The sequence below is a fragment of the Calonectris borealis genome, chromosome 2, assembly GCF_964195595.1.
Source record: "Calonectris borealis chromosome 2, bCalBor7.hap1.2, whole genome shotgun sequence".
NCBI lineage: Eukaryota > Metazoa > Chordata > Aves > Procellariiformes > Procellariidae > Calonectris > Calonectris borealis.
Window position 1 is genome coordinate 89,573,555 of NC_134313.1, and position 27,938 is coordinate 89,601,492.

At 34.8% G+C, this 27,938-nt stretch overlaps 1 protein-coding gene across 1 annotated transcript in view; it reads right to left on the reverse strand.

Annotated features, from left to right (window-relative positions):
• CDH9 (cadherin 9) overlaps positions 1 to 27,938 on the reverse strand; it is a 103,924-nt gene that overhangs the window by 47,247 nt on the left and 28,739 nt on the right. The window contains exons 2-3 of the mRNA XM_075142502.1: positions 26,116 to 26,431; positions 3,091 to 3,385 (exon numbers count right to left, since the gene is read on the reverse strand). Of these exons, the coding sequence (XP_074998603.1) occupies positions 3,091 to 3,385; positions 26,116 to 26,346 (526 nt within the window). The 5' untranslated portion in view covers positions 26,347 to 26,431. The remainder of the gene's footprint in view (positions 1 to 3,090; positions 3,386 to 26,115; positions 26,432 to 27,938) is intronic.

The window sequence follows — 27,938 nt, forward strand, 5'->3', positions numbered from 1 at the left end:
GAGGAAGTGAAGGATGCGAAGAAACTGAGATTTTTCCACAAATTTTTGACCTGCTCATCATGAGTATATTTATTTCTTAAAATGTGTATAGTGTAATTTTATAATTCTTTTCAGTCAGAAAAGTTATTTGCTTAGGTATTCAAGAATCTGTGTATATATAGTTATAACAAATAACCTTCATCATCTTAAGTATTTATACAGGTAATGCAGGACTACATGACTTTTTCATTTGATGTAGTGTAAGTAAAGTTGATCACCCTATTCCAGGGATTCTTGCTTTTATTTCATTATTCCTATTTTCTTCCATTTGTTATAGAGGAACATATAGCATTAAGGGGCACTTCATTCTTACATTCTGAAGTCTTCTGGTTTTCTGGAATACCTTTCAGTCTTTTTTCATTTTTTCTTTTCATTTTCAGTATATTTTCTGTCCTTTTCTTTCAGATGCACTTACTTTCACAACAGCAATAATCCTAATATGCATTGCTCACTCAATAGTTCCTCAGTTTGTTCCTCCTTCATGACTGATTTTACATGACCCTCCAACCTCAAATTCCATTTCTACAGGCCAGAACCAACTAAAAGGTTTGGCCCTACTTCCTTACTAAATTCTGTAAATTTATGATGTTCTGCAACAAACACTATGTTCAGGAAAAAAATCTTTGGACTGCATATCCAGGCAAAAGGAAAGATAGTAGTTGTTCACTAAATCATACTTATTGAATGAAGAATAATTACAACTGTTTAAATGCCATTTTCATAATGCATTGGAGATTTTTTAATGGATATCCTAGCCACTATGGAAAGTATGAACCAGGAGCTACTTACATAGCCCATTGCCACACTGGATCAGTTTTGAGTTTAATTTTTGTTACTATCTTTTTTTTTCTTTTCCCTGCATTTTGTTATATGTGCTGCCTAGTGCATATTTGCTGGCTTACATTCATGTAGCTTTCTTTTGTCTAGATATTTCAAGAACTACACCGTCTTCATTCTGTATTTTATGTGTTCTCTTGTGTGCTTTATGGGAAGGTTTACAAGAGTACCACTTGCTCACCTGTAAGTTGTATTCCACTTACGGCAAGAATCTCACCTTTTCACTCCCAAGACATTTTCTCCAGTTATGGCATCTGCTTCCTTACCTAGAGGAGGACAAAGGGACTCCAAGAAGGAATATATTTGTGTATTCCTTATTTCCCTATATGTACAACCTGACTGTTGAATTAGCCTTCTTATGATTGACTTCAGAAATGTAGAATTTCTGCTTCTTGAATTGACTGATCTGGATTTGGGTTTTTATTCTCTGTTACTTTAAAAAATTACAAAACTACTTCTACTCATTCAAATTCAAATGCTCAAAATTGCCATTCCAGTGTAGTTTTTATATCCTCAAATGCAATTGTCAACTAAACAGAGCAAAGAGTACCTAGGATCCCTTTTTTGCCTTCATATTGGAAGCTAAGGGGCTTTTTTTACTGTTTAAATCCTTTTTCTCTAATTCTTTCTTCACAGTGAAACTCACCTTTACTTGGGTCTTTTATGGACACTTTCTCAGCCTAAAGTACATAATGGTACTTGTACTATTATCATCCTCATCAAATATAGACATTTCATAGACTAAAAATTTCACAGGCAGTGCCAAAGCACTGGATCTTATTCTGTTCTCTTTTATTCATGTTTCTCCATTGACTGTGATGAAGTTGGACTAAGTGATAAGATTAAACATGGATATCATGCTTTTTATCTTATCTATTCCTATAGAGTTCCTTCCTCAAAAATATATTTCAAATTAAATATGATAGGTGCACTGCCAACAGTTTTCCTTCACATATTATCAGCAAAGTAAATTCTGAATGGAAAGGATTTCTCTGTTTTCCGTGTATCTTTAAAAGAACCATTCTTGGACTCTTCGCATTACACATAGTAGTGTAGTTATTCCCTTCTCATGATTATAAAAGAGAGTTATAAAATAAAGTCCTGTTCTATTATATTTCTGCTACTGATCTCAGAGATAATTATTAACTTCTGGAAATTATTTTGCAAAGATACATATTAGTCACAAATGTTGATTGGTATTTTATTGTCTCTCTTAGCAATGCCATCATCCAGGGCTGATTTTGCAAACCGTTACAGTAATTCATGATAAGTAAATAACTCTTGAGAATTTATCTGTCAGTTGTTTCACATAGCCTATGTATTTTATGCTTGTCCATCTTAGCAGAGAGATTCTCTCTACTGTAAAAGAATGGAACACTTAGGTAATCGTAATAACTTCTGATGAATGTGTGCTGGTGAATATTATCTATCACTTTATATTATTTGAACAAAACTCAGAGAATTATTTTCCTTTGATGCTATATTTCTCACCTGCCTTCTACTGTCATTCCACATTTTTACTTTTCAATGCAGCAGTTGTGAATAGCTGTAAGTTTTTATCCATGAAGAAAAATATTTTTTAAACAAAAAGAGTTATTTCTTTGGAGAAGGTGTTCATATGTTTGGTATCTTAAAAAAACCCAAACAGACAAGTCCATATTAAAAAAAAAACACAACAACAACAACTAATATTGATACCAAAGAGAAAAAAAAATAATAAAAAAACAACCAAAAAAAACCCCCAAAACAAATTTTTAGGTAGTTGTAGGAACATATTTGGCATCATTTTGACACATTAATTGATTTACATACTTACGTGCTTAAAGGTGTTTGTGTCTAAAGGTACAGAAAGGTTTGGTAAATTAGACTTTACAAATACAAAAGGATACATCTTATACAAGCGATATTCTCAGCTGTGGCAAAACTATATAGTAACTTATAAGACAACCACATATGCTATTCCTTGATGCTTCCGGTGGGCTTAAAAGAGTAAAGAGTAGCTTATAGTGTGGAAAAAGGATTAAAAAGTGGATGAAGATGAAACAAATAAATAAAAGCAGAAACCAATCATTTATGATACATTACTGGCAACAAAAACTGTTCCATGGATATTCACAGAAGCTAGTATTAAATGCCTCAAATAATAAATTACTTATAAGTTCCAAATCAACTCAAACCTATTTGTATTTTACATAAGGATAAGTTTTTACCTACCAACTCCAGACATCTCCGGAATACTGGCGGTGTACATGTCCTTGGTGAATTTTGGTTCATTGTCATTGATATCGTGGATTTTAATGATAAATTCAGACTCCGGCTCCACTTGTCTTCCAGTTTTTCTGTCTATAGCCTTGGCACGTAGCACATACAGGGACTTTTCTTCTCTGTCCAATTTCTTTGCAGCATGAATATCTCCTGTATTTTCATCTATAATGAACAGACTGCCAGCCCCATCTCCTGTTAATATGTATTTTAAATTTCCATCTCCTTTATCTTGGTCAGTGTGTAGCTTCAGGGAGGTAGAAAAGAAGAATTCTATAAATATATGTATTGTTATTACAGACCAAATCATTCAGCATATATGAATAAGTCTGTACAATCTTGACTGTAATTGGGGTCAGCAGTGGTTATCTTCTGTTTCACTGTTGGAAAAATTGCAAATTTAAGACTCAGTCATACACAAAAAATAGCTCTAAACAAACTCATAAGGACACAGGGGGATGCAGAAGATATTGGAGTAGTATTTAAAATAAGCAACTTAAACCAAAAAAATGATATTTCTTTGAATAGTCTGTCCAGAAACTACCAGAAGTCTCCTTTTTGAAGATGACAGAGGTGTAAAAGTCCCAAGTTTCTATTTGCAAAATAACACTTGTCTTCCCATTTATTGATTGCTAATAAGGCAACCAGTTACCTTGTAACAACATAGAATAAGTGGGTTTTAAGGATTACAGCTTCTGAACTTCCCAAATTCAGCTATAAATGTTCCGATTTAAGCAATTTGTGTTTCTAGTTGTATTCTTTTTTTTTTTTTTCTTTAGGAACACCTTACATCCATTAATTACTTCCTTCCTTCTAGTCCTCTCCACAGGAGAAATGATTTTCAAGAACACTAGGAGGTAAATTTTCAAAGCATCGAGTGGGGTTTAACACTTCTTTTCCTACTACACTGCTTCACAAGAGTTCAAAACTATATCCCTGTGAACTTACAGGCACTGATTAGTTTGCCGTATAGCACCGTTATGAAAAAGTGCCTAAAACCAAAGCCAAAGCAAGCCATTGAAGCTGACCCAGGCACTAGAAATTCTCACAAAATACTCTTTTTCAGAAGTCTATTCCTCTAATTTCATTTACAGGGACCCACAGTTCCTTTTTATGAGCATCTGCAGTATATTTTCCTCAGATATATTCTTACAGTCACATCTGGGCACAGATCGGTAACCTAAGTGTTTTTCAAATGTGGACAGAAAGAAGCTTATCCCAGCATTTTTTTGATTTCTCTGAGTAGAATAATATAGTATATCATCCACCTGAGAAAATACTGTTCAATATCAGTAAAGGTATTACTCTAGATAGTCACTAGAGCCAGATAAGTTATTTTATGCCACTTCTTTCCTTGTTTCCTTGCTTCTGTATTCCTGCCAGTGTTTATCTCCATGTTTCATAGCTGAGCCATTGCATTTTTTTATTACCTCACCTGTATGAAGGGTGATTGTAGTGGATTTTGTTAAATTTCTTCACTTTGATTTTTTCCTCTAGTTTAACACTGTAGCCCTACACTAGTCACCAAATGTGATTTGATTATTGTTATGGTCTTCTAGAGGTAAGACTGGATGAGATGACTATCCAAACAGTTTTAACATTTAGTATATTCAGTGTATATCTTTAACAAATAACTATGAAAATTCTTAAGGATTGCATACAATGGGTTGAAAGAATTATATACAACATGCATACAGCACTCGAAAAAAGTCCCTGTCAACTTGCCAACTCTGCAGGTAATACAGAGAAAATAAACTTAAATATTTTATGGGTATCTTGACACAGAATGTGGAGCTCTATGTAATCAATATACAAAGTTCATTAAAAATATTTGATTCTTATTTTCCTATTTGATCTTATTTTCATATTTGATTCTTATTTTTAGGGAAAAAAGAGTAGACTTATTATATGTGAAGTACAAAATATAGCATATTTCTTTTGGTCAGATGATTTTGTCTTGTGCCACACAGGACAATTTCCTGTCCCTAAGAAACAGTGTACATTCATTCTTGTCGAGATATTCCTCACTTTGTGGCATAAATATAGCTTTCTCCTTTTTTCTTGCGATAGAAGCTTTTTTAAAATATGCCAAATAAGATCTCAGGACTGGTGACTAGAACCTGAACCTAGTTTTCTCATGAAGACAGGCCAGCTTCTTTTTGAGTCTTTAAAACGTCCAAGTGCCTGTTACGATGCCCTGTGTTGTTACATGCCTCCTTAACATCCTCAGCCAGCCAGCCGGGGGAGCAGCCAGAGCAAGAGCCTTGTCTGGGAGCTCGGTGAGGGATCAATCCCATGGGTCAGGAGAAGGGAAATCACTCAACAGAAAACGTTAGGGAGGCTGGAGCCTCCATAAAGATAACATCCTTTCTCAACACTGAATATAAGGAAGTACTTATCGATTCTCACACAATAAATTATCACTGACTAATCAGTAATTTGTTAAACTGTTTATAGTACTAACATTAATCAGGTAAGTGCTTACATTAGACATGTAAGTTCTCAAAAGTTGAGTAGCTGCACATTCTGTCCTGTATTTACAAAGTTACTTTATGTATTTTTGAAATAATTTCCATCAGTCTCCCTGGGGCTTTTGTTTTTTTCCTGCACATGTATATACGTGTACAACACACATTGTTATTGATAGAAATTTATTTAACTTGCTTATTGTTCTATGAATTAAACTGGTCTCTGGCCCAGAGGTATTACCTCCATAGCAGCCTGCCGGGCAGACTGCAAAGGAAGAGACAACTTACAGGAGCCCTGATCTTTAATTGTCAGGACTGTTATGCATGGGAAGAATGGAATATGTCCAGAGACACTAAAAGTTTCCCACTTTAAAAACAAACAGCCATCACTGAAACAAAATCTTGCACAGTTCCGAACTGGAAAATAAAAGAAAGAAGGGGACAGGGGGTAGAATGAGATTTATATATTGTTTGTCTTGACTTAGAACAGAAAACAAAATTCTTAGTTTAAATTGGAATATATTGTATATGTGGAATTTTAGCAGAAATAATAAGTACACAATTTTACTGGTAATAATATCTGGTATGTTATTTTAATATAATTTTATTTGAAACTGTGGTAATAATGTAGTTCATATTTGAAAACCTGCTAAATCTTTTTCCCAGGAAGTTCTGCTACGTAAAGAATCTTTCAGAGACTATAAACTGATTTAAAATTAGTGCTTTTCCTACTAAGATTGTAAATTTTACTATTTGAAATTTTTTATTCCTACAAACTCTTTCTAAACTTGGAGAGCTGGTCATCTGCTGAAAAGAGATCCTATATACTAAAAGAAGACAGATGCAGATGAATAGCAGAGATTCAGGCTGTGAATGTAAGCAGTATTAGCTTGCCAACCTCATTTTGATTGCTCTGAGCAACTTTGATGAGCAACTCTGTTGGTAATCCAGAGTCGATAACCTCTGGAAATGGGGCAACAATGAGCAAGTAGTGGGAGCAGTGATCTTTTCTGCACTAACAAGTGGTTCTGGAAAAAAAATCACATCTGTCCATTGCCATTCCCTTACCCTGCTCCTCAACTATACATAGATCCTCAGAGAACAGGTTAATTTATTTTATCTGTCTGTTCAAACTATCTACAAAGATGTCAGGTACCTCAAACTGTGATGGGTATTTTAAGTTTCCTACTTATCTCATGTTTCTACCAAATTATAAACAGAATTTTCAAGCATGATAAATTTGGGAATAGAATGTGATATCCCAGCAATGAACAGTTCTACCTCCTACTGCCAATTTTCTATTAGCAAGATCACTTGAAGTACAGTTGCAAGCTATCACTTATTCTACATGTAACAATTTCTAATTCCTATGTATGCTTTGGTTTGCACTTCGCATTTGAGGAATCTTCATTAATCTGTGAAGTAATTTTGCAACGTCACAGTTTATGAAAAAAAAAAGGGATCATTTTCGTATTTAGGAATAACAAAATAAAGCAAAACATTATCCAGCATCTTATAGAAATAAAATACTAGTTCTGTAAAACAGAACAATCCAACCATTCTCTCACTATATTAGAGTTATATAATTAGAAAACATGTATAAGAAAGAGTAACTCCACATAAGATTGTAGACGTTTATGCAAAAGAAGTATAAGCATATATACATTTGTAAAAAGATACTGCAATTTAATTTTGATCAATCTATATTGTGTTTCTTTATGACTGGTAATCTTCCATAAAATTCTTAAATATTTTGAATTTATAACATAAAATATGATTTCAGCTTTTCAAATTTTAATTGTTCTATGGAGAGCCTACAGAAAATCACCTACAGAAAACCACATGCAAAAATGTTGTGTGTTATAATATGTTTAGAAAATATCATGCCCTTTATTCACTAAAACCAAGGAACAAGAACAGACAAATATTCTAAATCCTATTTACAGTTATAGTAAATGGTTTTACATATAAAACAGTTTGTGGATTTTTTTTTTTAATTAGTAAACTGCTTATGTGTGTGAAGCAGGCTCAGATGTTCAAACTGGAAAAATAGTATTCATACATTTGATCTGAAGTAATCTTTGACTGCTGTGGTTTCTCTTTACATTTTACAGACTCAGGGGAGTCTGGGGATGTCCACCATTTACTACCAGCAGAAAGTCATTCCTCTTGAAATATTTTTGTTTTTTTTAGTTTACATGATTCTTTTTCTCTATTTGGGGTTGGCTAGGTTAGCAAGCAAAAACTCTATATGGGTGGAAAATGAACTTGTCATATGTGTCCTTTCTCATATCATAAATTGATCATTCTGTAATTTCTGGGAAGAGCTGGCAGGTCAGAGGAGAAGCATGAAATACTTTGATAAAGGAAAACAAACAAACAAACAAAAAAAACCCCAAACCAGATAATGTATTAGATTACTCAATGTATAGTGACTACACCAATAACAAATGCCATCCCCATTCCATCCAGTACCAAGTCATCTGAAACACATTGGAATGAAGACATAACTTAGAAGATGCACTGCTGAGTATCTTGATTTCTTAATATTCTTTTTCACACATTTCTTTTTCTATAGTCTTCTGTGTGGCTGACTAAACGTGTTCTCAACGCAACTTTTCCTGAGGATCATCAGAGACAAAGACATTAGTAATGGTTACGGGAGTGACAATTAGCTATTTCTATAACAATGTATGTCTTATAAACATGGGCATATTTATAAATGCTTTCTCAATCTTTTTTTCTTTATTGACATAGGAGAAGTGTGCATCTCAAATTAGCTTGTCTATCCAGTTCTGTGGAACTGAATTTTTATACGATGTAATAATTGAGATCTTGATGTTCTCAAAAGAAATCTTGACATAAATTTACATGGGTCCTTGTTACTGTAATTTACAATAAATAAATGAGTAGGTAGGCAAACAACAGATTATCTCAGAGTTCTGTAGCATAATTCTGTTTCCCCTAAATTAAGTACCTTGCTCCTTTGGCTTACACTTCAAGCCCATGTAGCACTCAATATTTATCAGCAAATGGTGGTTATAACACAGAACTGCCTGGTTTCAGGAAGTATTTTATTTGACTATGCATTCTTAGTATGTCCAAGGCTAATCCATAACCTCTCTCAAAACTGCTATTATTATACACAGTAGATAAGATATCAGCATTCTTTGGAGGAAAAGATATCTCATAAATTATCAAGTTCAGGAATTGGTATAGAATGGCAAAAGAAAACATAGAGGAAAAAGAAAAAAATGTTTCCTTAGAAAAGAGTTCCTTAAAGGCCCATGTTTAAAAGTATTTGACTGTTTCTTGTTAATTAAATTTTAATTTATTAAATTTCCTGTAAACTGTGCAGCTGATTTGGTTCTCAGCTCTTTGTAATAGAGAGTAACTCTTTTCAAGTTAAGCAGACATATAATCAATGGAAGAGAGGAAAATCAATGGACACAGTTAATAAACTATATAGTGATATGAATGTATTTTCCCCATTTAGAAGGAAGAAAATTCCAGACCTCATTTAAATTTTATTTTATTTGCAATTTATTTCTTTACAACTATTGTTGCAGATGAAAAAGGGAAAAAAGAGCAAGATGAGCTACTTATGACTAGAGAGGTTGTTATGAATAAATACAATGAAAACATTTTTTGGTTACCTAAATTCAGAAAAGAGATATGATCTCTCTTGTGGAGAAGGTTGAGGGGAAAGGAAGGACGAAGACACATGAAGAAGGGGCTATTACTACAGATTTCTTACCTCCACTGCCTCCACCCACACAGTTGTCTCCAGCAGAGGAATCCTGATATCCCATGGTCTTCTGTCTCAGACCTTATTTGCCTGTAAATGCCTTCTAGAAAGTGTGAACAATGTTCTTTCCTTACTTTTTAAGAGAAGATATGTTGGGGGATTATTGTGGTCAAACGAATCTTTTTAGTGTCACTAAATTGGTACATCTGCATATTTTAGTGGGAGATGAAGACCATGCTGATTTCTACATTGTTGTGGTGAAAATACTACCAGAACACAAGTGAACCTCTTCAAGGGTATGTCGAGGATACAGATTGCATGGAGCTGCAATCACAGCTAGAGTGCAGATGTACATAGAAGGAACAAAGGGCGCAAATACAGAGTTTTAAAGTCAGAAATATTTTTTTTCAGATGTGTCATAAACTTACCAGATAGATAGGCAGGTGATTGATATCTGACTTGGAGGACAAGTGAATTCATGGGCATGCCCAGTCCCAGGCCCAACACCTGAAACTCCAAACTATCTAACATGCTGGTCACACATTAGAGAGAGTGGAGGCTCCTATCTGTCTCAGCTATTTTTATTTGCTCTCATCAAACCAGGACAGGGAGGAATGGGAGGAAGACACAAAACTGAGTCTTTTCTTGGCATGGGGAAGCAGTTCTGGGTCCCACAGGTTAGATATAACTATGGCATGTTACCTTTCCTCCTGTGTTCGCTATCAACAATGTTGCCTTGTATATTGTGCAATACTGCACTTGGGTGTTCATCCTTACTTGCTATTTACTGTTGTGTACAAGTAGAAGCAAGAAGGTCTTTGAGCAAAAGTCCTACAAATTATGTTTGAAAATTTTAATGTCCTTACAGTATTTTTTAAATTCATCCTGTAGAATTGTGAAGGTGTTTTCATAATTTCTGTAAATCTGCTATGATAATCTAAAGGGCTTAATTTCTCTTTCATATTATATTTGCATGAAGCACTTTCTAATGAGTTTACTCTACTGCAGTCTTCTCTGTTATTTCTTTCCTCCTTGACCAGTAAAGTTAGATTGTATTTATATTTACACCAAACATTGAAAATGCTAATGGTAAGTTTGTGTATGCCTGTATATGTATTTTAGATGTTTGGAGAAGTAGCTTATTGCATGCTCTTTGTTAATTTTGGCTGGAATAGAGTTTTGTTTCAATATGTGTAATTCAAAGGTCTTTCTTAAAGGAGGAAATTAGGGTTTGCTTGCTGTTTTTTTTTTTTCTTCTAGTTGTTGGAGGCGTAACAATAAAAATGTGCAATGTAAATGGTGCTCGTTCTTTTGGTTTGAGGCTATCACAAGTCATCAAGGGAAACTTGGAAGCTATAAAAGACAAAGATTTTTTTCCCCCTGTGAAAATAAAAGCTGAATCAAGAGTTACATTAGATTTGTTATACCAAATGTATTTCTGTTTAAGGTTTTGCTAAACCGTAACGCAGCTGTCCCAACGCATCCCTGTTCTTTTTGTATTTCATGTGCGATTTATACTTCAGATGGAAAACAATCCCCCTCTCCCCCAAAACGCTGTATATATTCAGCCTTTTAGTTCCTGGTACAGTTAAGATGCTTTCCACATGCCAGTCACAACTTTGCCTTTACTACAAAGTCTTTTCCTTGAGTTTACCTTTCATAACATTGCTTTCTTTATGGCTTAAGGCAAAAGACTAAAGCCATATATAACTTCAGATTGAAAAAAATTTCATAATGAAGCATTATATTAATAGTTTGACAGCTAGAAATATTGAGTTTTTACTGTAATATATCCAGACCTATTGACTCTGGAAAATGTATAGCGAAACCTAATAGACTGTACATGTACTGTCATTAACTGTCAGATTTTGTACGATTCTTTCAAATATGCTTATGTCTTCCTAAATGTGAAAGCAATAAGCATAAATAGTAAGCAATGGGAAGGAACAGGGAAGCTTAAGCTATTCAGATGTGTCCAAAGTGACCCTTTCAGAAACAAGAGGGAAAAAATAAAGTTTCTGTACCTTTAGGATTCCTCAAACATCTTTTTATCACAGTTTTTAGCTAAAGCTCCTGGGCTGAGAAACGTGCAAAATACAGGAAAACACATATCATGTGTATGTTACTTTTACAAAGCCATATGCCTATTTACATTAAATTTCTATTCTTATATGGTGATTGTACTATGATATTTAGTCTGAAGTTGTTGCACAGAAAAAGATTGAGTTTTCTAAGTCTGCCCAGTATGTATTAAAGCACAAATTGATTTGACCCCAGGAAACTTGACTGTAATTATCACTCTAAGCTTACTCCAAGCAAAAAAGGTTATGCATATAGAGGTGGGAAAGAAGACAGTATTTGTAAAGGAGGATGGATGAGTATTACCTAAAACAAAATAAATTAATTTATACCATAAATGCAAGAAGTGTAATTGAAATAAAAGCTTGTAGCATTCCAGCCAACCCTAAAATCTCACAGAAAATATGTTGAGTGCTAGTGACAGGTGGGATACTAAATAGTGCCCTCACTGTATGATTTCAGACCTTTGTGAGATTTACAGCAGCTAGGATACAGCACCAACAGCAGCTCAGCCAATATTCTCCTCCATTAACATTTTAATGAATTAAAAACTCTAAAGATATCTTAATAACTGCAGTAGTTCTTCAGTGTGGATTGTAGTAGCAATAACTGCATTGCTTTAATTTTCCATTTATGTGTGTTTAATCAAAAGTTTTATGTATGTGCTAAATGGCAATGTATTTACCTGATGTGAATCCGTGACATCAGCACAAACTTCTTAATTAAACAACCAAACTCTGTGTGTGATGGTAACCTAAGTGACTGTATATTAAACACGGCAAATGACATTTACTTTTCTTATCTTCTGTTTTCCAGCATCTGGTTCCTGTGTTCAGCTGTCTATTGTTACAAAATCTCTAGAGAATGATATTGTGAAAAACACTGCTGACATCAGCTGCAGGTGCTGATTTTGACTTAGCAGGTAAGGGTAAATCTGGTTTTCATTCAGGAAGGGTTCAGCAGAATTCTTAGCCGTTTTTTGGTTCTGCTGATACAAACACAATATGGGCAAATTCATTCCCTCCACATACATCTCCGCATACTAGAGGGGAGTCCTGGAAACTAGAGCTGTTTTCTCAAATGCCTTCTTCCCCTGCATACCTTCTACATCTGTGCCCTATATGCTAGGTTGTAGTCAAATCTGGAAAAGTGGTTGCATTCTTACTTCTGCACAAATGATTGGATTTCAGAGCATATAGAATTTGTTTGTTTGTTCTCCTCTCTCTATTCTCCAAATCAACAGCTGGATTACAGGTTTTCAGTCTGATGAAAAGAGCCAAGCTGTTTTTTTATGGTTTGCAATACCCTGTCATTTGGCTGTTCCATAACACGAGATACAGGTTTACAGGAAGTGACTATAGTCATCAGTTATCAGTGACTATAGTCATCAGTGACTATAGTCCACAGGTCAGAAATTATCACATCACAGCATGAAGCACTGTCACTTTAATCAATCCCTGGAACAGGTGGTAAATCCATCATTATTTTAAAGGCTTCACAATAAGAAAGGATATTTTTCTCACAGATTTTTCTCTCACCAGAAAATTCTGAGTGAAATCGGCCTGTGTGTGTGATATCTCTTGCTGTTTCAGAGGCAGTCAAAATGCACTGTAGTTTCAAAAGATGTGCACAGAGATAGGCAGTAATAAAAGCTCTGGCCCTGGAACCAACATGAGTTTGTCATATGGATGGATTATTCCTTACCCTCCACGGAACTAATTGATCTGGGCTCAGCTCTACACTAATAAGCATATAAGAAATATTCTAGTAGGGGAGACCAACGGTTTGTCCAGCCAACTACTTTATCTCAGTGGCAATAGGAGATACTGATTTGAGAGAGCATGCAAGTCTGGCCACTGTAATTTTTTCTTCTTTTACACTCCCCGCCCCCTTGACCTCAGCATCTACAACTGTGAAGTTAAAATAGGGATGTTAGAGGGACCTGTGGAGGGGTCTTTTTGTTTTGGTTTGGTTTGGTTTGGTTTTTTTTATGAATCTGATGTCCTTGAACTTGTCTAGTTACCCGTTGCCCTAACTTTGGACAAGTACTGCATTGACTGAAGTTTTATTGAACTGACCGATGTTACACTGTTTCCAGTTGTGGGTCATCCACAATGATCTGAAGAATACCTCAATAACAGGAGTATTTTACTACTTTTAATCACAATTTTATGTGTATATATACATATATGTATGTATACTTGTAGACAGATGTCTACAGATCAAGACTGAATGTGTTTCAGAAAGTCATATAGCATGATGCAAGAGTAATAGAGTAAGATGTCAAGATGTGAGGCAAGATGATCAAACAGTCTTTTTTGGCCTAAAATATGTAAACAGGCTTCCAGGGTTGCAGCACCAAACAAACAAAACCAGACTGTAGGCCTGCTGACTCAAAGGAAGTGAATCCCAAAATGTGTATTTTCCTAAGCTGTTCAAATATATGTTGTTTCCAGAAATATTCAAAATATTTTATTTACTATCCTTAAAACATGTTTCCTTTTACATGAATGCATTTCAAACCTAAAAAAGGTGATGATTTTGAGTTCCATGCTTATTGATTCACAATGATCTCTACCACAAAGCTTCAAATCACAATTTTAAAAGATATATTTTTCCTAAGATCCTACTTTGCAAACTGATAAGCTAAAAATTTTGTGGACACTGTACATACCTCACAAGAAGAAATCTTTTCATTCCTTAGTACTCATTTCAGAATATGGTTGTTAAATGGTGACTCTTTAAATACCTTAAACGTTTATCTAAAACTAAACATTCAAATGAACAGTAGTGGAAGGTAAGTAAGGTCATTGCTTGACTTAAAGTATCACTAAGGTCCTTTGCTACTTATTTATTGGCAAAGTTAACCAAACAAAAAGGAAAAACACAGGCTGAAATTAATTTAAAGTACTATACTGTTTCTCTATGCTGCACTGTATTGGAAATGTAAACAAACTGTCATACCAACCGAAGGGTACTCAGTGAAAGTACACGGTAGAGTTGTCCATCTCGTACCTTCCTCAGTCTGAGTGCAATTCCCCTACCCCATGCCTGCTCCAAGATACATAGGTGCATGCCCAACTCTTGGTAAAATCTGAGAAGCAGATTCTCGAAGGTAGGTATATCAAAGCATAAGGTTTGAAATCTGGATGGGGCATAATAAGCACCAAGCCTTGAATTTGTGTTGTAGCTCCCTAAGTGAAGCTATTGTTTCAAGGACAGTATGCTGAAAAGCAGTAGTTAGGAAAGAAGTATTTAGGGTCTTTTTTGTTTGTTTTTTCTTATTTGTCACTGATTTTATATTTATAGAAATTTGCATTACCTACTTTTATGGTTCTGTTCAATCTTGTTTAAAAATACCATCTTTGGAAGGTCATCACTGTAATGACAGCAAAGATAAGGCTGCAATAGTTATCAAACCAACTTCATTATTTTCCTGGCACAACAGAACTTGATAAGCGTAATGCCATTTGGAGGGGCCCTGAGATGGGCTTCCGGTTCCGCATAAACCACAGGCTGATTGTAGCTATCTGATTAAGCATGAAGACTGTGGCTTAGAGGAGAGCCAGGATAATGCTGCCTGGGGCTTCAGATGAAAACTCCATGAAAGAGAAGTAGTGCCTAGAGAAGCCGAAGCATAAGGCCCAAACCGAGCATAAAACCCTGCAGACCAACAGTGTTGCTTTATCGAGGGTATGTTTAATTTAATAGCTGAGGCTGCAAGCTGATCAGATGAAGTGAGATTAATATGGAGACATTAGACAATGCAGGAGTTATTTAGGAGGGATTTTTAAATTTTTTTTTTTTAGATTCTCAGAGCAAATATTAATGAAAAATAACAGGAGATGCATAAAGGATGAGTTAAACTAATGTTAGTTTAACAGCATGGATAGTCAAAGCATTTGCATCTGGTTAAATATGAATGTATCAATGCTAATTTTGTATGAACTTTATGAAAAAAAGAAGATTTTGAGGGGGAACTGGAGTCTTCAATGCTGACTGTCTGCAACCTTTGCTGAAATCCATTTTTATCTAAAGAGTTACTCTGTACTTTGGAGAAGCACACAGCACTCAAAGTAAAACTGATTGTTTTGCTAATTGTCTTATGACTTCATCTGGAGTAAAATGTTGACCATGGTCTTGTTGACCATTTGGAGATTGGTTTTAAGATAGAACTTGAGAGTTTGCTAATATTCAAAATGAGGGATCAGGACTGCTCATTTTTCAAATAGTTTTCACTCTTGATGTGTGCTGTCTTTTCTGCCTTGATCTTCTCTTCAAATAGATAAGCCTTGCCATTATGCTGAATTTATTCCTGTGCGGTGGCTATTCAGTTCTGCATCCAACTGTTGTCATTGACTGAATCTGTGACCTCAAATCACTCTGCTGCAGTTTGCTCCTCAGAAGAACAGATATTATGTCATTGTCTGCCTCACCATAGGTACTGTTCATTTAATATAAAATACTTTGATATATTTTGTTGAACGATACTTACAGAAGTAGAAACTATTATTAATATTCATAGCATCATTATTATAAGGTTTTACTTATCCTTTTCTCTTTTATCCTCGTCAAAGAGAACAAAATAAATATTTTCTTTATCCTGAAGAGAAAACAATGTTATATATGTATATATATACACACACACATATATATATATTTTCTCATAGCTTTTTAGAAGCATTAAATGATTTTAGACTGTGGGGTTTTTTTGTTGTTTCTTTTTCTTTTACTTTGAAGTTAGACCAGATTAAGTCACCTGAAGTACAAAGACAATTAATTGCAGTACCTCTAATAGAATGAAAAACAGAATGGGTCATTCCTGTTTCCCTCCATTAAGAGCATTTTTGAAGGACTAAAGAATTTCTTTTGGGATAGATTCACATTTTGCTCTTCATGCCTTCTGCAAGTGATTCTAAATCTTTCATATGAAATGGGTGGGAATCAGACTGTGACCTCTTCCACTTCACAATTACTAGCCTGTACAGAGATAAATGTATTTTCATGTTCTGTGAAACTTAAAGAGACAGATAAAAAAAAAAAATTAATAATTTATTTGGCTTTCTTGCAACAACCCCGCTTCCATTTACTTCACAGACAATATATACAAAAATACTTGTTTGCATGCCAAATTCCTCTTTACATTCATTTTATTGTTCACACCATTTGTTTATATCTAATCAATATAGGTTTAAAATTAAATATACATAGCTATTTCTTTTAGTCACTTGCGTTACACAGAACATACAGTAACTTTTTTCTTTTTTTTTTTTTTTTAAATTATTGATTTAAAGGATCTTTAGTCTCAGCATTTTAAACTCAAATGTTGCAGTGGTAGAGAGACAAGGTAAGCAAATACTTTCTATATTTTATTCTTCATTTGTTAATTCAGTTCTATCAGTCAACTACCTGACCCAGTTATATTTGAACATTTAATGCTCTGTTACCTCCTGGTATATGACAGTGTTTATTCATCACAAATGCTTATTAAAAAGAAAAATATGCTTACTCCCACAATCCCTGTAAGATTGAACTATCAGAAAAGCACCATTTTTAAAACTTGCATCAGTAGTTGCAACATTTTTAACAGTGAGATATGGTAGTGTTAATTCCACTTAAGCTGCATAAAAGTTGTAAACCAGAACTTTTTTAGAAGAACTAAATTTGTTCTCAATATTTAGAAACTAAATCTATTTCAGCTCTTAATCAGAAATATGTAGCAACAGCTAAAAGTTCAAGGGGCAAAAATGGCTACAAGTGGTGACAACAATAAAAAATTTAAGTTAAGTAAATGCCTTTTATGAATGCTTGCATAGAAGTACAACAATATCCCACATAATACTTCTGTGTTTGCCATATTTATGTATTAGGAAAAGTTAAAGCAATCATTTATATCACAAATTTGACCATTCAAGCACTGTTCACCACGTAGGTAGCTATAAATATTTTTTTTTGTTTTTTCCTCCTTTTCATAGTGTGCCCTGATATTTTATTCAACCCAATACTTCCAAGCCCTGCTTTCAATCAAATGGCTGATTCATGGCTGTTTTCATGACATTCCAGAGCTTTTTTTGTAATATTGTGTGGGAACACCTCATACATAGACATGTTCTGAGGAAAAGCTTCATTAGGATAAGTGTTGGCAATTACATTTTACAAATGGAAAAAATAAAGCAAAATGTACATAAAGCAAACATTCAATCATGTTTTATTAATAATTATTTCCAACATCACCAATTATGGCAGGTGTTTGGACTAAAACTTTATTGTTGTAGCTGAATCACCCATTCCAAAGACCTCTTTCAGATTTTGTTAAGAGTTCTACAACTTTGAGAGGAATTGATGTCATTTCTCCTTAGGTTCCCTCTGTGAAAATGGAGAATAGGTAAAACCAATTTCTCTTTGGTTAAAGTTAAAACTCATTTAAGATTATCAGCTTGATTGTCATTTCCTTACACTCCCAATTTGACAAAAACGGTATGATGGCTTCCATCTGAAATGGGCATCCTTGTCCCTGAAATGTGAAGCAAGACAGGGAGGAATTTATAACTTCTAAAATGTTCATGGAGGCCGGAATGTTTTCTCACTCTTTTTATTAAACTCTGCTGTGTAAAAACAGAAAAGAGAGATTTCAGCAGCTTCTTGACTATAGATTGATATAAGAGAGAACAGAAGTTAATCCAGTGTGTTTGTGTTGCTACAACAATACATACATCTAGGGTTTGACCGTAGTTATGTATTTCTGTAACTGATAAGAGATCACAGATTCCTCTTTTAATTGATACCCAGCATAGTGTTAGATTGACTGATTACATGGCTAGACTAACATATTTCTTGTTTTCTAGAAGACTGAAATGTGTGATGATTCCTGCAATGGACAGGATTTGATGTATCAGACACATACAGAAAGAAAAGACTTGCTGTTCTTGACAGTTGCTTGTTGACAGCTCCTCTGTCTTCAAGATGACTATTCATAAACCTTTCTCCAACAGATAAGATGTTGCACAATACCACCCTCTGATGCAGTCAAATTGCCCTTTCTAAGTGGTCACATATTGATTTGCTCTGATGGGTTTTGCACTCTTTTTATCACCAGGCTGGAAGGTACCATTACACCACAATATACTCAAAACACTTCCCTTTTTCAGAATTGCTCCCATAATGTAATCAATGTAATAAATATACATCATAATGAAAAGTGTCTTGTGAAATACATTTTCCTCACCCTCCCACCTTTTCATGCACAACAAACGGTTGCCTGATAACAGATAATGATAAGTCTGCAGATTGCCACTAGTCTAATCTTCTCTTACCACAGGCTTAAAGCTGCAAGGTTGAAAAATATCAGCCTATGAAGTTGTGATAAGAAGCTAGGGAGAGCCAGCCAGATCTTTGAGGCAGACCTGTTTAGGCCTTTTGGCATAAGGAGCTTGCCAAGACCAAGAGGCTTTTAAGCTCAGAAAAAAACAGTTTTTATTAAAATGAAAATGGTATTTTAAATGGCAACTGGAAGTTACCACTGGAGACAGAAGAAAACTCCATTCTCCATGCCCGCTTTGTCTTTAAATCAGTTTTTTTTTACTTTGAGCCTTGGTTTTCATTAGCTTGTCAACACCCTCAATCCCAGCAAACTCCATAGCAGGGGCCTCCACTGTGTGGGCCCCGGACCCCTGTTACTGTTGTCCTGACCTACCCCATGGGTGCTCTGAGCACACTCAAGAGATCGCCAGGGAAGGGGAGCTGGGACTAAGCAAAGAGTAAGCTTTGTAGTGAACAATAAACTAGACTCCACATAGTAGCCTTTGCTACTATATTGGGTATCGGGTGGGCATAATTTTTCCACATCTGAGAGGAGGAACAGGGAGGGGGAGAGGAAAAAGGGAAAAGAGTTGGGGAATTATTATTGTTTTGCCTTTATTGAATTGTCTTGTATTGGCTTTGGCTTTAAAAGTAGCTGAGTAATTTTTCAGATGCCTGTATTTATGCTATGGATGAAGTTGTCACTTAGCCTTGTTAAATTTTCAAAAATTATCTTGCAAATTATCCTTTTTCCATTAAGCACAAAGGCTTTATATAGGCACATAGTTGGCAGCTTTCTGCTTTTTTTTTTAACTTGAAAATCATTGCATACTGGATGTTCTGTCTCAGGAGAGGAGAGGGGAGAGGAGCAAAAGGGAAAAGAGAAGGAAAAGAAAAAGGAAAGAGTTTGGAATAAATAGTTTGAGGATTTCCTCATTTCTTATGTCTTTGGGTTTATTCTTGGTTTAGTTTTGTTTTTCACAAGCAGTTTAACTGATTTAGTATTTGAACTTGAAAAAAACACACAGAAGCCTTGAAAACAGAACAAACAGGGACCTAAGAGATAATCTGTGCCATCCTCCTGCCTCCAGGTAGGATCAGTATGGACTTTCTGGCACATGGTTTTTTAGTTTGTCATGAAAACCTCCAGTATCAAGATAATCCTGTCTCTCCGAGTGATCTTTACCAAGTACTTCACTGTATTGACTGTATATACCACCAAAAACCTTTTCCTGATATTGAATGTAAATCAACCTTATGATAATATGAACACAACTTCTTGCCCTGAACATGATGAGAACTTGAAATTATTTTTTTTAGCAGTCTTTTATGTAGTTGAAGAAACAGAAGCTGTCAGATCTCATGACAGCTCCTCTATGTGTACCAAACAATGCCAACTCACTCTTGTTATTAATGTATTTGAAGTCTCTGCTCATTGCAGTTGTTTTCAGAAATGATTCTTTATTTTGTGAAATATGATGTCCAAATTTGATTGCAAAATTCTAGCTTAGGCCTATCAGTGCAATGTGACATTTAAGATATTTCATATTTCAACTGTTTATACTTACGTTATGCATGATGTGATTAGAGCTCTTCACTATTTTTGAAACTTCAATAAAAATGTATTTAGATTGCCAGAAATGAACAGCTTTTCCTGTCCTTTCTCCAAAAGAAAACAGTCCTATTGGTTTTGGAAGATGTAGCATTTGTTTTTCACCATTTTCTTCCCTGGCCCTCCAGCCTTCTTTTTAAAATTAGCAATCAAATTTTATTGAAAACTTTGGGTTTTACTATTTTTTGGAAGAAAAAAAAAGATTACTTCCAGCAATTTTTCAATAAAGTTTACATTGGAAGCCTTCAGAAAATAAGTTGTTTTTAAACAAGTAAAGCTATGGCTCTTCATTGGTATTTGTAGTTAAGTTATACATGTATCTGGAGACAGGGATTTGTTGTGGCCAGTTTTTTAACCTTTTTTTTCTTGGTTTGCCTGTTTCCATTTTAGTTTTATTTTGGGGATGCATCTACCTAGAGATATGGCTGCTTGAAACTAGATCAAGTATTTGTTGAAAAAATGTGCTAACTGAAGAATGCAATGTAAGTGGAGATTATTTATTAATTTTGGAATCAAATAGGTTTTCTATTTCTTATTTTTTAAAATACTGGTCAGACTCTTTGACTTATTTCTTTGATCTTTTCTGTCCTTATAAGTTTTTTCCTTTCTGTTTTGATACATTATTTCTGCAGTATTCAGTCAAAGATAAGGAAAAACTTAAGGTCTGAGAGAGGAAAGTAAAGACAAAAGGAGGTGACCCAGGAAACCCCACTAATTTTTCTTCTTTTATTTAATCTTGAAATACTGATTTTACTTTAAAAGTAGAGATTCTAATGAAAATACATTATTAAAACTTCTTCAAAAGCTGTGTTTTAAAAGATGGTTTTTGGTTATAACACATGCTAGATGGAACATGTTAAGAATGTGACAAAAGCTTCCCCCAGTTGAATTACACTTCTAAATAGTTATATGTCAGCAACATATGATTGTTTATGATTCTGTTGTTTCTTTGAAACTTATCATACTGTTAAGTCGAAAGATGGCAAAGAAACACACTGTTTTTAGTAGTATATAGGTGCTGTACTGAATGCAACAGTTTTTCAAATGAGACAAGTAGGATGCATCTATAACAAAGTGGAGGGCACACTTGAAACACTGAAAGGACAGTGCACCTGTATGTTCTCTCATCCTAAGAATAGGTGGTTCTTAAACTGACTCTGTGGAGGGAAAATAACAAATGTTGTAAAGAAATCCTTGTAGATTAATTGCATAAATTGATTAAAGGTACAAGTGGAAAAGTAAGTTCTCTCACATACTTTAAAGGCAAGATGAAGATAAAATTCAATACATATAGAAAACAATATTAGGTAATTAATACAAAAAAGATTTTTGCAGTGGATGAGAGCATTATGCTTCAGGATGGAGAAACTAAGGTTACTGCAGAGTTTGGCACTGCAGTGTTGTCAAGAGCCAGCTCAGTGGGTCACCCATTTGGGCCATAAGCTTCTTCCTCCCAAACTGCTCAGAGCAGAGGCTGAGAATGGCCAAGGCCTCGGCAACATGGTTGACAGGACATGGATGAACTGGGATAAGTCTAATGGTGTAAAGGCTTCACTGATCCTATTTTCTGACCTCTCTGCTGCTTCGAATATTAATCTGGACTTTTGTGGTGTACCAAAGGCAGCCAGCAAAGTAATGTGAAATAATATTTCCAGGCATTAGTACACTTTTGGTCTATATTTGCAATTCCATTAAATAAGAAAAAAAGAAAAAAACAGTATAATGAGCCAATTGAGCGAAGTTTTTTATTAAATAACAAGAAGTCTGGTGAGGTTGGTAATTCAGTGAGACTTCTTGAATTGTTACATGAAGTTCTTTTGTTCTTTCTCTCTTATAAGGCAGACTGCAGTTCTTTCTCTCTATAGTAGGCAACCTCACTTGTAGATGTCTGAATATTTTTAAGTTCAGACTACAAGAAATAAATGGTTGCATTTGAATATATGTTGTAGGCCCCCCCCAAAAAAGAACAAAACAAGATGAAACAAACACACACACACCCCAAAAAAACCCATCCTCTGAATATTTTTATTTTCACTTTATACTTTTTAATAAGACACACAGGCAAATGTCATGAATCAAACTCACTGGTTAACTGGAGGTAGAACAGAGATTTTTCTTCAGTTTGTATCCAATTTAAATGATGCTTATGACATGCAAAGCCTAGTTCATTAATTTTTATGGAAGTTATTAAACAGGAGGTTATTCATGGAGCAGCTGATTTTGAGCAGAGTCAGTTCTTTTTTATTTGATTTTGTATTTCCCCCCTTAATTTGAAAAAGAAAGGTTGCAGGTGGTGTACAAAAATGTTTTTGTTGTTGTTTGTTTATTGTTTTTAAATTCTGGGATATGACAGGTGTTTGATTGTACAGTTTATGGTTGGTCTAACATACATTGCATGGAACTTCACACATTATCTGCCCATTAAGATTAGCAGCCTTTGATTAGCAAAGTGCCTGTTTGATATAAGGAGAGACTAGCTTTCATGTAAAAAATGTAATTGAGTGACTTAAAAGGAGGGAAAATCTCTTGTCTCTTGAAATCACTTCAGTATATTGCTGCAAAGCATAAAGGACTGTGTTTTCCAAAATGGCTGGTGATTTTGATTAGGCCTATTTCTTCCCACCTAAGGATATTTCATAAGGACTGGAGTTAAAGAGGTGGGATATTTGGCATTTTGCACAATTGAAGTGGGTATCAGGTAAGTTATTTAGAAACGGAGGTACATAAAATGAGTATTAGCTTTGGAAAATAGAACTAATTATCCTTAAAGGGCTACTTGGTTAGAGCCTTCTGTGCTTTTTATTAGGTTTTTCTTTAACTAATTAACATTATCCTCATGAATATTTTAATACTTCCTAAATTGCATGTCCGTTTTTTTAGATTATTATCTCTTTGGATTGTGTGTTTAGGAAGTGAGTAAATTTAGTAGCATTTTTTCTCATACAATGTCAGTGTTTTAGATTCTATTTCTTAGATTCCGCATGGGGCTTAAACTTAGTAGCAGCTGAGAAGTTGGATCTATGGCCCCTCCCTAGTGAAAGAAAAAGAGATCCCAGAAACCAAGGAATGCCACAGTATGATATACAGTCAGGTGTTTTATTTTCTCTATCCCTTCATATTCCACAAAAAATTGCCACTTGTTTCTTTTCCTTTAAAAAGAAATTTCTCTCTGACGTGGGCTGAGCGGTGGGAGTGAGAGGTGTGTGGATGTCACAGAATAGCTCTCCATCCCATGTACCCATCCTCCTTAGCAAATAAATTTTACCCCTTTGTGTCATACCAAATTATCCTACCCCACTGCCAATAACAGAATGCACTCATAACAAAATAAGGCATCAACAAAGTAGCATCATTAACAACACACAAACAATAACCTAACAGATTAAATTTGTTTGAAAATTGAACTAGGAAGAGAAAACTAATTTTTTAATATTATGGCTATGATTCCTTAGAAGTTTATTTCCTGATAAAGTTTCTTAATTCAGTTTATTTAATTTTAGTACAACTTTTATTATTCTGCCACAGTAATCCAACTGTCTGTGCATATCCATATTAAAGAGGGACTGGATAAGAATACTTGCTGTGAACTAGTCCCCATGGGTTGGAATAAAAGTGCTCTCTCTTCACACATACCAGTTTGCTAATTACCATCACTTTGAGCAGAGAATACTAAACCTGAGATTTAAGCCTTTCTCAGAATAATATTGTTCAAAAAAGTTGTTGCTTTTATTTTAAAAAAAGAAATTCCTCAGCTAACTTCTTGTAGCAGCTCCCTCTTGGTGCTGTATGTCACGTGTACCTAGGATAATTTGAACTAACTCAAATGGATTTACTGTGGTTTTATACCACTGAGGACAAAACTATGATAATTTTGTCGTATCATAAACTGTTCTAAAGTTAATGCAACCATATGGAGTTTATCACTTCAACCCAATCCATCTCTTTGGAACATGGGGTAATATTTGGAGTGATTTTCTTCTGTTAGAGAATCAGTAATGCTAACCCCTCCCTCAGAGCCTCTGTACAATATTTTGCAGTGAAATGTGAAAAATCTCAACATATTACCTGAGTTGTAAGAAATGAATCATCTCACATCCAGGTGCTGTACAGCCATTTGTTTTCCTTCCTGGACTTACCTCTATGGTAATAAGGTCCAATGGCTTTTAGTTAGTCTGGAATAAGTGCAGAGTAAGTTTGCATCTGGTGCAATATACCATGTAGGCATTTCTTGTGTGAAACAGAGATGGTGATGACAGTCTTGATGTAAACTTAATTTATTTGAGGTTTAGAATGGCATACATGGTTTGGAGTCCATTCATCTATAGCAGTGGGACTGAAACTGGAATCAAGTTTTATGTTTGATACTTACTTCTCCTCTATGACAACTTTCTATTTTTACAAAAAAATATTTCTGTGAGTCTAGGCAGAACTCACAGCTATGGAGTTCTATATTATTGTGTACCTTATTGTATTTTTTACTCAGGTTTACTCAATACTAAAAGATACTTCCAACCTAATTTTTTTAGAAATGTCTCTAGGCAGTTAGTTCACTCTTCATTGAAGATCCCTTTGCCTACAACAAACCTTCCTATTTTACACACTGATAAACAGATCTTGCAATAGGATTATTGGCTCTCATCTTATTTCCGCTACTGCAAGTCAGAATTAATTTCACTGAAAACAGAATTGTATGGGTGTAGTGTTGGTATAAACGAGGTCAGAATCAAGTTCATAGTTACGATGGTTGGATTCTTTGACATTTCTTTCTTAATAAAGAGAGATTATTTCCATATTTTCCAGATGATCATGCCTCCCATGACCAGAGATATTAGTAAATGTTCAAAAACATTTTGGGGTCTTTTAATTAAAAATCCATTCCGTAGTCAGGCACCAGAAAGTGAGAGAGATACCTGACAATCCGAGCTAGTGACAGCATTGTGGATGAATGACAGAAGCTGGAATGGACATTTACTAACTTAAGATATTAAGATAGACATTTTCTTAATTTGTAAGTTATTCTGGGTGATTGCTGCGTGTATTCTAGGTCTCTACCAAGATTGTTTAGTTATACCAGACCACAAGGCAGATCTGTGGATGGTGAGACACCACAAAGGGTTAAAAATCTGGAAATCTTTGAGTTGTGTGTTATCAGAAAAGATAGGACTGTAGGCAGCTGGAATTCAGAGGTGTGTTGTCGATAATAGCTGATGTAGATAGGTCTCAAAGAATGGAAAGTCTCTCAAGCCATTAAGTAAAAATCTCAGTTTATTGTAGAAATGATGAAAACCAGAATTTTTTTCTCCTCGAACACGTTGCCCATACTTAGAATTGTGCATAGACAGCAATTTTAGTAATAATAAATAGAATTCTATATTTCACTTGAGGAAGAACACACCCCAGTATACTAGCAAATGCCATGAGGTAGATGAATGAAGGCATAACTTCTCTATTCCCTTATCTAATATTTATGTTTAACAGTTGAAAACTGGAAATGATTCAGTGATAAAACTTGCATGGGCATATGTAATAAGAAATTGGAACATTTTAGTCTGAACAGTTTCCTTTTTTTTTCACTAAACTGCTTCATTTCTCCCACAATTTTGAACAATCATGGAAGTCTCAGGCGGTCCATGATGTGCTTTGTTTGACTTAAGACAGAAATTGAGAAATTGCTGTATAAAAAGCAAAACAACTGTGGAGAAGGAGGGAAAATATCAAGGGTGTCAGACACATAATCTCTATTTAAAGAATCCTTTAAACACAAGGCTTACCTTGCCCACGTATTGAGTATCTGGACCTGTGTACTCCTCCAGCAAGAAAAATTGATTCCACATCCAACCACGCTTGGTGCGGTGCAGTGTTTTTCCACCATTCTCTGACAATCCTGTTATCCTTTCACTGCGTGAGTGCTTGTTAGTCCTTTTTTGGGAAGGCATCATATGAATCGCATGAAACATACAGCTCCAAAGCAAAACTGTCAAGAAGGAGTAAGTCCTCATCATTTACAATGATGCTGTTAGCCTCCACTCCTCCAATAATTCACCAGAACAAATTTTTCAAATGTTATATTCCTCTTGTAAGTAGGACCTAGAGGATGAGAAAAGTATATGAGTAAGTTACAATAATTTTGTTTCCCTAAGGCCATGGCACAACAATAACCCATGCAAATTACATATAACCATAAAGACCAGTTGTATGTTGGAACATTTTCTTGAGACAGCAACATGCAAGAAGTTTTAAGTCAAGTTGTTTAATGTCTCCTTCATCTTCTATTTCACTCTCTCACACTATATATAGACATTAATTTAAAACATAATCTGAGTAAAACACTTCTTCATCTAAAAACTTCAGCTACCAGAAGCATCCTGACACAACAAAACAGCCCAAATAGTAAGCAAACTTCCAACCTAATCTCTCCCAGCTCAGCCTGATGCTGTCCTCTCTTACTATCTGTTCAGAATTGTCTGCAAATCTGAATTTTCTGTTACTTCATGATTAATACAATCCCTTCTTCCCCTTTGCTAGCCCCCAATTGTCCAGAGGATCTGTTTCTGTTTCTGCACAAAGGAACTCCTAATACAAGATGAAATTTAAAGTATTATTGATGCCTTCAACAGATTCCTTATTCAACAAAGAAAAAGTACTTGTTAGACAAGTTTCGGTTCATAGGAATCCTGCCGGCGTTAACAAAATTCTGCATTTGGAATGTATTTTGTTTTTTCCCCTCCTGAATGAATGGGAATTTTCATGATATAGAATCTTATTGTTATTATTATTTTTTCTGAAACCGGCACTGATGTTTTGTGTAGAAGTTTATAAACAACATTTAGTCAAAACCAAAGGTTTTTGGTTTTTTTTTTTTAAACCCATACCCTTTTTGGAAGTAAAACTGACGTGCCTGATGTCCCAGTCTTTTCCATAACCTCGGTTTCCTGTCAAGCCTGCTTTTGCTTTAGGATATTGTTAGCTGAGCTGTCATTGTATATTACAGAAAGTATAGGAAAACAATTCAGCAGCAAAAGTATAATTTGATTTGGGAATCCGAGTCCATGAACAGTGATAGTAGCATCAAACCACAACACCCAGAAATTTTAGAATATTGAAATTCTGAAATTTAAAAAAAACGTACATACCTATCCTCTTTTCTCCCACAACCCAACATTACCAGCAGCTACTTTCACTTTGGTTTTTTTTTAGGGAAGGGGAAGGGAGTCTTTTTCTGTATAAAAAGATAGACATTTTTGGAAATAAGATGGTTTTGTGAAAATTATTAGTTATGGTTAAGAACCAAAACTGTTTAACGGAAAACATCCAGTGAATTGTACTCTGAAGGCCTTAATGATTAAATAGATAGAATTGTGCCCTTGTGTGAATTTTTTCTTAAAATGATGATATTCTGTATGGTCTCAGGATCTTAACTAGCAATCCTAAAGGAGGATCAAAGTCTTAGCATTTTAGTAACTTCAAACAGAGTTTTAGCTGAGCAAGAAGTGAAGGCTTGGAATATTTATCACTTTCTAACACCATGTTCAAAAACAAAAAGAAAACAATTTAATAGGTGTCAAATTTATGCAGAAGATCACAGATATAATGA